General features: G+C 46.0%; 1 protein-coding gene across 1 annotated transcript in view; it reads right to left on the reverse strand.

Moving 5' to 3' along the window:
- Window positions 1-4,738: 4,738 nt before the first annotated feature.
- LOC119218172 (alpha-1,6-mannosylglycoprotein 6-beta-N-acetylglucosaminyltransferase B-like) overlaps window positions 4,739-12,698 on the reverse strand; it is a 46,522-nt gene continuing 38,562 nt past the window's right edge. The window contains exons 10-16 of the mRNA XM_062564331.1: window positions 12,257-12,262; window positions 10,042-10,200; window positions 9,728-9,874; window positions 9,350-9,466; window positions 7,037-7,111; window positions 5,675-5,958; window positions 4,739-4,962 (exon numbers count right to left, since the gene is read on the reverse strand). Coding sequence (XP_062420315.1) covers window positions 4,761-4,962; window positions 5,675-5,958; window positions 7,037-7,111; window positions 9,350-9,466; window positions 9,728-9,874; window positions 10,042-10,200; window positions 12,257-12,262 — 990 coding nt within the window. The 3' untranslated portion in view covers window positions 4,739-4,760. The remainder of the gene's footprint in view (window positions 4,963-5,674; window positions 5,959-7,036; window positions 7,112-9,349; window positions 9,467-9,727; window positions 9,875-10,041; window positions 10,201-12,256; window positions 12,263-12,698) is intronic.

Below are 12,698 nucleotides of genomic sequence, written 5' to 3' on the forward strand. Positions count from 1 at the left end.
GGTTGCTGTCTCGCTCGCTGACTCCCTTTTTGTCTGCTGTGGTCAGCGTGTGAAGTGAGAGGCGTTCAAGGATGATTCAGACATCACACGGGCAGCCTTGGACGAACGTTACAAGACGCTCTCGCTCCCATCCTTTCCAAAGAGGCCCCTCTTCATCCCCTTCAGCCCTCCTGCTGATCCCCCCTCACGGCCCCCCCCTCTACTGACTGTTATCTTTCATCATGCCGTCTCACGCTTTTTCTGTCTTTGTTGGTTTTAAACCAATTTCTCCCGTAGACGAAAGAGACATTAACAAAGGATTCACATCTCTTTTTCTCATTTTGTGTTGTTACAAATTGCTCCAATGATGTGCTCCAAACATCAGCAGCAGGGGCTTCTGGGAGATGTCAGTCCACAACTGACGTTTTCGGTGAGAATTGTGTTTGTACCGCGTTGAAAACCAAAATGAGTTTAAATTCGACACATTGTGACTTTAAAGGAATATTTGAGGTGTTGCCTGCACAGGTTATCGTTACACCTCAGCTTTGAGCCACACAGCCTCAATACTGAAGAGCATAAAGAAAGAGAGCGAGAGGGGCTGGGGGAGGAGATGCGAGGAGATGGGAGCGGGGCACTCACCTGGGGCCTCTCATTGATTTGCGTCTCCTTTTGAGCATCTCTTTCATTTACACGCAACTTTATTTATTCAGGGCCGCGCCGCCGCTCGAGAGGAGTCAGCCAATTACAATCCATTATTGACGAGGATGCCGTCGGCTTCCGTCTCCCCCGCTCCTCTCTCCTCTTTCCTCTTTCCCTCGTTCCCTCTCCTCCCTTTTTCATCTTCTTTCCTTTTGTCACGCTAGCCTTTTTCCTCTGCTAATTACCTCATATCTGATCACCCGCGACCTTCATTTGGCTTCTTTCTTCATCTCTCTCTCTCTCTCCCTCCCGTGATCTCCCATTCCCCCCCCCCCCCCCTGGTGTCATTTCAGTCCAAACAAAGATGAATCACACCTCCATCTTATTCGATTTGGAGATTATTCCGGAAATTAGTTTGTGCTCAATCGAGTATTACAATGGTTTTCCTAAATCTGCACCCGAAACAGGCTCCAACTGACCACGTGACTGAAGGCCCTGGATGCGTCCTCCATTTCAAAAAGAAAGTGGCGACAGTAAACGCGAGGAAGCGGCACAAACGGACGAGTGTCCGCACTTACAAAGGCTTTGCTTCCACACTCGGACACATGCAAACATAAACACACACGAACGCGCCCACACACACACACACACGCACAAACTGGGGGCCGATGCCCCGCGTGGCCGAGGTGAAGACGAGGGGAAGCACGCTAATCGATGTACAGCAAACAAATAAACCAAAAAAAACTGCCAGCGTTTTTTGTTGTTGTTTTTGTCGGCGAATTGGACCACCGAGAGGTGTTAGAAAAATGAGATGGTGTTGGTCCAAGTGTGCACAGTACCTTGGATCGGCAAGTTCAGACAAACACTTTTTCGCTCGAGTTCTGCACTCACTGTCTGTGTTGTGGCTCAGTAATTATTCAGCCGTGTAAATCAATCTGCTCCCTTCGTGATTAATTATTGTTTAAACAGCATAAGTAATATTCTTGGATTCAAAAAACAGCCCAAACAGGGCCGATAATAAGCTGGTTAATGCTGCTCTGTGGAAAGCAGACAACAACGAGCCAGAGACAATCACATGGACCAGGATTAGACACACATTTCCTTTAGCTTCATTCTTGTACATAATTAGGATAATATTTATACCGTTGCTATATTTATATCACTACAAATCACTGCTTTACAATAAACCAGGTACTTTTAAAATGCATCAGTAATAATAATCCAACTAAATATTGAGATGGCGTATAGTGCAGCACTACTCAACATGCTCTTTACGGTTTTTCATTACCATCTGAGTCCAGAGGAGCTCAGCCGATTTAAAGTTACTGTTAAAAAAGACTGTATGAGGAAAAATAACAACTATAAATCTCACTTTGATTTATTATCTATGTTAACATTGTGGAGCCTAGAGTCTCAATTGCATATTTTTTTTTACCTTTACCTTAGCATAGCATGACTAGTCAAAAGCTTTATGGTGTTTCTTTGCGACGGGAGAAATTACGGAGCAGAAAATGATGAATAATTGATTTTCTGTGAATTGACTGATAATAATAACAGCTCCAGCTCTACGGTACACAATCACTCTGTTGAGAGTCTAGCCAATACAAACTACTAACGTGTCAATATCTTGTTGCTACAATTGTGCATGTTAAAGCAGATGTAATGTTGTTTTTTTCTGTGGTTTCCCCACTGTGCACCTTTTGACTGAGTGGCAGATACTACCATGACGAAGTCGACATAATGCTGTGACCAAATACACGCTTATGACATGCTGTCTCTGCGCCATTTGTTTCTTTTGCTTTACTGGTTTACATGTTTCTGTCTGCTGGATGGAGCAGTCACTCAAGATGAATTGTGGCCTAAAGGCACTTTAAAGACCGTTTAGGTTCAAGCTGTGTGGAGCATCTTTCTAAACGCACACATGCAGACACAGTCTGTCAAGAGATGCTGTGACGGGGGGCTTCAACAAAAACAGGAAATACACAGCTGTGGAAAGAATTTCCCATGTGGTTCCTCTGCAGCCATGAATAAAGTTTTAAAGTCACCTTCAGAGCAGATGGACACAATTGTAAGAGACCCAAACAGTGCCATTAAAACCAGGTCTCTCATGGATTAGCCCTATTTAATAGCAGTTCAAAGCAAAAGTGTTCAGGACAGCGAGGTACCCAGAAAGCATCTAACTTCTTCAGTGAGTCGTACTGAAAAGTCTGCAATTGTCAATACCTCAGCGTATTCCTCAAAATTTTCCATAAGGGGATATGAATAGGAATAAACGTCTTATAGTTGTAGCTAATACAACATGGGATCAACTGTGATGCGTCGTCATCACAAATGATGCCCATTGACTTGCTATTGGAACCTTTCCATTGGCTGCAGCCTGCTGTCAGGCTGATGGAATAAAGTTGATTTTCTACACAGGGCTTAAGTGCTTTTTTATGATCATTGTAAATATATCAATCAAGAAGATGTATGGAAAGTAGTCACTGCAAGTTGAATTCCCTCTAGTGTTAAATCGAAATTAAAGTGCGTTGGTGAAAAAGTGGGGACCTTTTTCCCCATACTGTAGCAGGTCAATGAGGATTTGATGAATCTACTTTGGCATTCACATTTGTGATTCATTATTCCTTTCATTCCTTTTTCACTGGGACCTAGACCAAAAGCTTTTCTGTTTCTCTAACGCAGACACACGCCCACACAGTAACACACACACACACACACGCGCCAACCTACAGACACAATAGTTAATCAAAGATCCGTGCATTGACTATACGGTTACGGTTAATCCAATCTGGCTGTAAATAAACAATAGGAAATGTATAGTCAGTAAAGGGCAGATCCGCAGCAGCTGAGGCTGGAGGACGCACGCTGCCAGTAATGAGTGAGGAGTCGGCCGCCAGTCAAAGGCAGAATAAGACAGGCGAGTGCCAGCAGCCACGTCCTTGAGCCTTTAGCAACACCGATTCTCTGGCAAAGATTATTAAGTCATCAGAGTTGAATAAAGGGTGTCTTCGTGTGGAAGTTTTTGAAACATCTGGTGAAAAGGAGGAGGGAGACGGAGAACTATTTGGGACCTCTAGACTTTTAGCTTTATTATGGCGTATTAGCAAAATACTGGATATTAATCTAAGAATCTCCCGCCACACGAGAAGAACGTTTCTCCCTCCTGTTGGATTGATGGACATGCAGAGGAGTTTGTAGTGTGGGAGGATCGTAATCGATGGGTGTAAGAGCAGGAACAGAAGAAACAAGAAAGGAGACCCCCCAGCGAACACAAAACCCACCTCCACACTTTGATCTGTTCACATTTTTTTTTTTAATTTTCATTTCAATTTTTTCCATAATAAAGCCCGGGGGAGTTTCTAAAAATCCAGTTGAGAGCTCTAAAGAATATTTTATGAAAAATAATCTCAAACTCCTCATTTTTGTGCTCTGTCCTCCCGCTTCTCCTGCTCTCCTTTTTGTGACGAGCGATGATTGCATTGACCGACGCCGCCTCAGACTTTCGCTTCAGTCCGATAAATTACTCTGTCCATCATTGGGGGACGAGAGTAAAAGCGAGGGAGATAACCTGGTTGTCCATCATCCTTTTGTCCAAGTGCAGAGAGGAGATTGGATATTGACCCGAGGTTCGCCTTCTTCAGGCCGCCAACTTATTTGAAGACTTTGTCACGGAATCAGACAATAGTCCCCAATGCTTGAGTTTTGCTGCAGTCACATGCTTCTTCGAGAACACATTTTCCCAAACTTAAACAGCTTACAGTTTGGTGCGACGCAGCTTCAAAGGATGGAAAACCTCCTGTAAGAACGCTGGTTCTGTAGTCGGAGGTTTGTTGGCAATGGTAACCCAGTTTCCACCTCTTATCATTAGAGCCCTGTTCTACAACGTCTTACTGGTATTTTTTTAAAACCCCGGCAAGTTACAACAACCAAAGTCCTCACTTATAACCTGCCTTTAGCTCTCTGACTCCACACACCCACTATTCTACATTTACTTTTTTTTTTACGGGGGAGGGGTGTTAGCAGCCTCTCTGCGACGTCATCGCCATCCGCGTCACAGCTCCACGGCCCGTCTCCGCCTCAAACCACGACGCCGGTCGCTACGTCCTTCTTTGGCGTGCGTCCCATCCGCCCCGCCCCCCCCCTCATTGTAGGCAGTCTCTGCACAAAGCCACCTGGCCACGGCGGAAGTCTCTGCACGGGCAAAGGCGTCTGTATTTGGGGGAGTGTCCCGCACAGCTGAAGAGGAGGGGTTCCCGCTGGAGGCCACACTCCCGCCGTGCCGCCGAGAAGGCTGGAAGGATGTGGTTGGCCTCGGAGTCGACTACCTCGCACTGCACCTTCAACCTGAGGGGGGGAAAACGAAGGAGAAGCGTTCTGGCGTCACCCTAAAACCACAGTTGATCAGGTTTCGACGACGGGGACAATGTTTGGCCATGTTGCTGAAGTCATTTTTTATATGAAATAAGCAACAGGAGAAATAAAATTGGGGTAACCGCAAGCGAAAAACAGGAAAAAAGCAAATTGTTTTTTTTCACCTTCATCAGACTTCAGTTGTCAGTTTAAAAAGAGAAGGAAATTTAGTGGAGAAGTGACAAGGAAGTTGGATAAAACTGCAAGGCAGGTACGAGGTGTCAGTGCGAGGAAGAAAACGTCTGTTTTCTGAGAGCAGACTTTTGAGTTTTGAAGGGAGATAAAGAAAAAACAAAAGAAGAGCGCCAAGACTGAGAACTAAACACAGAACACTCTTGGATGAAAAGGCCAACGAATTTGGAGTCTGAGCTGAAAGTAGTCAGTGGAGGGATGTTTTGGAGGAGAGGAGCTTTGTGGTTCAGCAGCCTGGAGCTGGTACAGAACAGTGAATAAATACGTGGCGAGACGTTATCCCTCCTGTGCGGTGGATCTAGAACCTGTGACTTTGAGTCGATGAAATGTAATCACCAGGAGCCCTTTGTTTGTCTTTGAGGGGATTTAAACAAGTAAGTATCACCAGAAGTCCGCAAATGAGGAATTGTGACAGGCGGGGTCCACGTGACCCGGATGGACTTTTGTCTCTTACCCTCGCAGCGCCTCCTTGTTGTTGATGAAGCGGAAGTGAGCGGGCTCACAGGTGAAACCCTCCGAGTGGCACGCCTCCACACAGGACTGGCCCTCCTGAGATATGAGCAGTCTGAGGGAGCTGAGGGGAGGCCAGGCGGCGGGCGCCGTCGCGTCGGACGCCCAGCCGAGCGCTGTGGAATTGTCCCGGGGCCCAAACAGGGAACCTGTAATCCGGCTGCCACCGGCCGACACCTGTCTGGAGAAGTTGGCTGGAACGAAGGGAGGCTCAGGGGCGCAGAAGTCCTGGAGGGGCAAGACATGGTGACCTTTATTTGTGCAATCAGGTCATTGTGGGAGACTGTCGGAGGGACACCAACGGCAAGAGGGAGACAGTAAGGGAACAAAGAGCCACATTTTGGAGAATATCCACTTGGTTAAACATCATCTTAAATCTCTTTTGGAGGAAGCATCTCAGCAGGGAGAAACTGCTTCATTGTTTCAAGAGATAAATAATATGTGAATCTATCCCTTTAACAATAGCGCTTTGGTCAGAGAGACTCAAATAACAGCAACGCTTTCCCATGGTTACCTGGATCCGACATCAAGCTGTGAATTCACGAGAGCACCAATCCCCCCCCCCCCCCCCCGCGCGCGCGCGCTTTGTGCCGCTGATACTTTAACGCCAGTAGCACAGCGTGTTTCCATTGGAAACAGTGAAGGGTGCTGAAAGCTTCTACAGCCCATAAAACGACGGCAAGGAACCTAAAAACATGCCAAACGTCTGAGAAAGAGTGAGGCGAGGTAGGAGAAGTGTGGTCAGCCTCAGCTGCTACAGCAGGCCTGTGTGTATCACTCCATGCGTATTTACCACATGGACGCAGTGGTCTTCATGGTCAATCTTGATTAACAATTTCTCCTGTTCCTCTTTCCACAGAATACATGCTGCAGCAGAGATTTCTGTATCCAAAAACCAGCTGCCGGACAAGAGCAGACGAAGGTTGTTGAGAGACACCTCTGCAGTTTGTCTGAAGTCCAGAGTGGGAAAGTTCTTTTCTTCGTGTCCTCCATCATCCTCATGCCCACACCTCTGCTCTTTCTCCTTACTCATCCCTCCTCATTAGTGTCAGGAGACCTTCTGCTTCAGAGCTCCGGGGCAGATATGTGGTTTTTAATGAGACTTAGCATGTAGATTAATCTCAAGTCTACATACGTGGAGTACAGAGATAATGACTCTCTCTCACACACACACACACACACTGGAGCAGACATACATAATGTCCTGGGTGTTGAATGCACATAGTGCTGAAATATGAAGCAGAGCGGGGAGTTTGAGAGCTGCTGAAGACAGTATGTATGAGAGTGAGGGAGAACGCTGACTGACCTGATTCTGTATGTAGGCATGAACTCTCTCCAGCATCCCCTGACAGGTGTACTCATAAGGCAGATATGGCTCCACCTGGAAATGACAAACGCAGTTCACACCACATTCATATTGTGCATACAGCAGTACTTTTTGTTGCTGGCAGTTCACACTAACGGCAATAAAGTTGTCTCCGCTCTTTGATGGTTTCGGTGGGTGATGATTTCTCCTCAGATTCCTGTAAACCCTTCTTTGAAACTCATTAGGCCTTATTTACATACCAATGGATCATGCCCTGCTGGGCTTGCTGTATGAATAAAATAATCTTAATTAGTGATGAACTGTAAGTGAAGAAAGAAACGTTTCTTTTCCCGCTAGTACCAGTTCACGCTGATAAACACGAATGCTGGACGGATGTAAAATAGCTCCGACTGCAGTGCCTGGATTAACGCACATTGATTTAGCTGTTGTGTTGTATCGTTGATATCCTAATTAGAAATCTGCCACACTCCATTAAAATATCAATCAGAGTTTCATCATTGACGTAAAGGACGTTATTGCAGAAGTGTGACAAATGGAGAATTAAACAAAACTCCTCGTTGATCTCAGCAGAGATTTAAGCGGCTTGCCTTAACGCCTCCGCAAATGACACACGACTCCCCAAATTGCATCTCCGGAAAGATCTAAGAACGGTCATGATGTTCAACCATGTGTGAAATCAGACGTGGCCCAATTCGAGTGCAGAAAGTACGCCGGGATGATGCAATTTGAAAAAAGTTCTGCACACTGAAAATCTGATCAAAGCCTTGCGTTAATTCACTTTGGAAGCCGGAGGAGAGAGTAAACAGGTGCACGGGGGGGGGGGGGGGACCTCACAATCTACTGCTATTTACTTAACCAGGCAAAGTGACTCGTCAAAGGTATTTTGTCAGCAGTTTAAAGAAGAATCAGTAGTAGAGTAAAATACTTTTTAATCGATTGCAGGCTTGGATATTGAGGCATCATTTGGCCAAAGATTGTGCAAAGGTGGATGGAGTGAGAAAGACTGAAGCTGAAGGGAAAGGAGACACACGCGGAGGCGCAGAGAGGAAGAAAAAACACAATGAATGAGATGAAGAAAGGATTTATTGGAACATGAGGATTTGTCAGGGAGCCAGAGATTGCTTTGTCCTGCATGACTGACCATGAGCCTCTGAAACTCTCTCTCACGCACACACACACACACACACACACACACACACACACACACACACACACACACACACACACACACACACACACACACACACACACACACACACACACACACACACACACACAGCGTGACTGTTGGAGTGTGTGTGTGTGTGTCTTGAAGTCCACATCTGCAATGTGTGGGTGAGGCTCCGAGTGCCGTTATAAACGCGAGGGGGAATAACATCGCTCGTCTGTGTGCGTTTGCCGGGGCGCCGTGCCTCCGGTGCAGGGTGAGCAGGTCCATCAGCGCTCCCCTCGTGGTCCCACAGAGCAGACGGAGCAGCGGGCCGAGGCCGCCGAGCTGTAATCTTGTCTGACAACACAGACGAGACCCAAGCGTTTTTAATGCTCGCGTTTTGTGACTTCACAGCTACAATGTGACTTGTGTGTCCAGTTAGGCCTCAGAAATATATATATATATATTATATATATATATATATTTTGACAAAATGCAATGTTGACAGTGATCCGCTGATTCACCCTCTTGATGCTCTTGAAATCGTGACTTTTCTAAACGTGCTTTAGTTGAAAATACGGTACTTTATGTGTCCCTTTATTTTAATGAGAGCACATCGATTTTGAGACCATTCAAACGTTTGCTTGATCTGGTTCTCAAACTTCCTCTTCCCTCCCTCCTTTCTTTAAGATTTAATCTCCCTGGTTGACTCCTCAATTAACCTCTCTCCCACACTCGGCAGTTCCCACAATCCTCACATTCTCGCTCAACCCGTCCGTCCTGCGTAATGCCATTGCTGCACGTTGGCGTAGCTTTATCACAGCTCCCTTGTGGTGAATGGAAACAAAAACTACAAAACAGAACAAAGGACCACTATAAATCTCGCCTCACTGTGTAAATGAACAGTTGTTTTTTTTCATCTGATGTTGCAAAATTGTATTATTTATTTTTTTAAATAGTTAATTTTCTTCTTTAATGCCGAGCTAATTCACATCAAAGACCTGAAAAAGACCATTCCAACAGGCCTGCTGCCAGGGCTCATATGTAAATCAATGCAGAGGATTCCATGAGGTGCCGGCGCGGAACATCTGCTTCACATGAAGGAGAAGTCAAAAGATGCACGTGTCCTTTTCTAAGAGTACCTTGGTCCTCATGATTTCCCTGATGGCGGAGTCGAACTCCTGGGAGTTGTTGTAGTCCACTGTCATGACGTGAGGATTGCCGATGTACTGCTCTGCGTACGGGTGCTGGGAGGACACCTGCACAAAACACATGACACAAACACTTTCTAAAAGCAAAAGATCATCCCCTTTCCTAACAGTGATGATGATGATGTGATTACTGTTTTGTGTATTTATATTGAATGGTATTAAATTAATTTAACAAACACAAATATCTTATGTGTCTGATATATTTAAACAGGCTAATTGGCAACTTGGCCGCCAACGGAAGCAGCAGCGGCCAAAATACTGTCATCGGTGACTGACCGGTGGAGGGGGTACTGGACGTGGTGAGCTTACCTCTCTAGATGTGGGCTTGCCCCTGAAAAACTCATGATTGAGTGAGCTGTGAGGCGGCTGAAACTTGGGCTGCAGGAAGATGCAGCCATTGGCTATGGCCTCCAGGGGGGCGGGGCCTTCGTAGGGGAAACCAAAGCCAATGAAGAGCTAGAAGAACAATAGTTAGTTTATTAGTTAGTTAGTTTGATTTATTATTGGTAGGTTATGCAGCAATTATGATAATTAGTTCAAGATGTCTTCAGGTCAGTATCGTGGCGTGTTGTTGAGTGTCTGTGACATTATCCGTTTCCGGGTATAAATGCAGATGATCTTGCCTTGGCCTTGCGCAGCAGTTGCTGCAGCTCGTGCTGGGGCAGCAGGCCGTGGTTCTTCACGAAGGCCGGGACCTCCGGAGGCCTCTGGGTCTCATAGTACACCGTGCCGTGGACCTCCATGTACCTGTGGAGAATCTGCAGGAAACCTTCCTTACCCTGCTGGAGGAGAAGGAGGGGAAAGGGATTGGTTGGTGGGATTGAGGACGATGTGTGGGAAGAGAACGACAGGCCGGGGGGGAGGATTAAAGAATCCGTGTCCGAGCCCCGGCTGCTGTGTTTGTTACGTCTTTGTTTTTACAGTGCAGTGTATTCATGTTTGTCTCTAATTTTTCAAGTGTGGGAATACATCTTAAGAAAAGACTTGTATCAACTTGTTTCTACAATTGTGTCTTCAGGTCTGGAAAAACACCGAAATGCTAAAGGTTGGAGGTCGAACCCAACCCGCCGAACTCATCGTTTAGTTCTAATCGTTTCTCTCCTTTTTCTCCCGTTCGTGTCAGACATGAACATGTGATACACGATGCCAAAATCCATGACACAACGATCAAATACTGCGAGAGGCCCTGACAACCGACACGATCCCGAAGAAAACACGGCCTGTGTGGCGCACTCACCTTCTTTGGGGCATGTTTGTATTTTGACGTCTCTGTTTTATCTACAGGGTGTGCGTGTTTCTGTATGACAGTCCAACCAGAAAACAACTGCTACTGATATAGACTTCAGAGAGAGAGAGAGAGAGAGATAAAGAGGAAAAACTAACAGCTGCAGGCTGTGAATGGTAAACACTCACATGAATGAAAATAACGCCTCTCTCATCGTGGAACTACTCCTGCTACCACTCCCCTGTCTCCCCTGTGTTTATTATAAAGATGCTTTTGGACACAGAGAATGTCCATTGGATGGACGGATCCTACTTATTTTATTCCCTAGTGAGAGTATAATCTACTTGACCCTGAATATACTTAAATGAAATCGACAGGCTGTTTATCCAAAAGAAAAAACAAACCCAATGTAATTGACCGCAGCGGATGGATATCTAATTTGCAAAATGACTGCGCTGGGAAATGTGTGGGTGATACTTGCACTCACTAACAGCTCTGCTTGTTTCTCCAGACGTGAGGAAGTCGAGGCTGAGCATGATGACTGCGAGAACTAAAACCAAACACCCAATAAGTCCGCAGAAAAAACTGAATCATTGGAAATGGGGCGTGACCCCCTGGGCCGAAGTATGTTGAGCAGCTTACTGTCTCCCTGTACTCTGTTTGTGGAGGCTGTGGCGATCGATAGTTTCCTCTGTGCGGATTTTCTCGGCCAATTAGGAGATTAGCCCAGGCGGCGAGAGCAGCACACGACATGAATTAGCAGAAGGAGAAACACGGGTGCAGATTTCAGAACCTGCACATGCAGCTTTCGCTCTGTGTGTCCAAGCTGTCTCTCAACGTGCATTGGATTAGGTCTAAAGAGTGTTATATATATAATGTTATTCCTCTTATAATGGCTATATTGTATCACAATATGTACAGGTCCTCACTCTAGACCAGCCCCTACTTGGGCTTGTAGAGTTAACCAGTGTAGCATTAAAGTAGGATGGAATCAGCAAGGTTGGTAGATAACTAGCTGGCTGCCAAATTAGTCAAGTTTAATAACTTAATGCATCATGCGCACGCTCTTGTCTCTGTGTAAGAAAGCCCATGATGGGGGACAACTTTGTTCCAAAAATGTTCATGAAAGCATGTCAGAATTAACAAGCGGGTCATCCGGGCCTCCTCTGAAACATTGTAGCTCCCTAAAGCCTCACCTTATAAAATGTATGCAAAGAACGCACGATGCTGTTGTGGAGCTATGAAACAATGGTTTCTTGATTTCAGAGGCAGAGGAAAACCTGAGGCCGACGCTGTCATTAGTGCTGCATTGGCCACGGTTTTCTAAGGCAAAACGTGCATCCTTCCTGTGACTGAACGGACCCGTCCTTGTGCTTTCTGACAAGGGGATAAATAGATAATCGCTGCAATACGTCGAGCTCTCCAAGAATGACGGCTGATCCTGTGAATGCCGTGGTGCATCTCGAGTGCACTTGCTTCTCAGATACCACTTCTCCGGATCCAATGATGGTGATTGAATAAGTCCTCGACGTGCTAATGGCTTAGGGTTCCTTGTGCTGTAGGCTGTGATGTGGCCTTAAGAGCGATATGTGGTGAAAGTGGCTGACTCTTACCTGAAGCTAAAGGGCATCCATCCGAATTTCGCCAGACAGAAAGAGGAGATCAGACATACAACAATGGGGAGAACAAAGAACAGAGAGCAGATAGAGATGAATCACTAATGTACTCATCGTGCCTTCTCATCAGGCTTTTGTAGATTAAGTTGTTGTGCGTTCATACCTCCCCTCACCCCCTCATCTCACTTCCTTTCTCGTCTCCTTCATGAGCAACAGCGATAAAGAAACCCAGGGAACGTATTGTCACAATGAGGGAAGTGCTGCGAATAGCATCTTTACAATGGAGGAACAAACGTGCTGCTCTGCGATACGCAGAGGAAGACGCACGCTGCTTTTGAGAGGGAAATTGCCTGTAAATTAAAACTGTACAATTGTGTGTATTGAACTGAGCGGCATAATGCTGAGCTGTAACGGTGCAAAGCAATGGGGTGCGTAGGTA

This window comes from Pungitius pungitius, chromosome 9 (genome assembly GCF_949316345.1).
Source record: "Pungitius pungitius chromosome 9, fPunPun2.1, whole genome shotgun sequence".
NCBI classification, from domain to species: domain Eukaryota; kingdom Metazoa; phylum Chordata; class Actinopteri; order Perciformes; family Gasterosteidae; genus Pungitius; species Pungitius pungitius.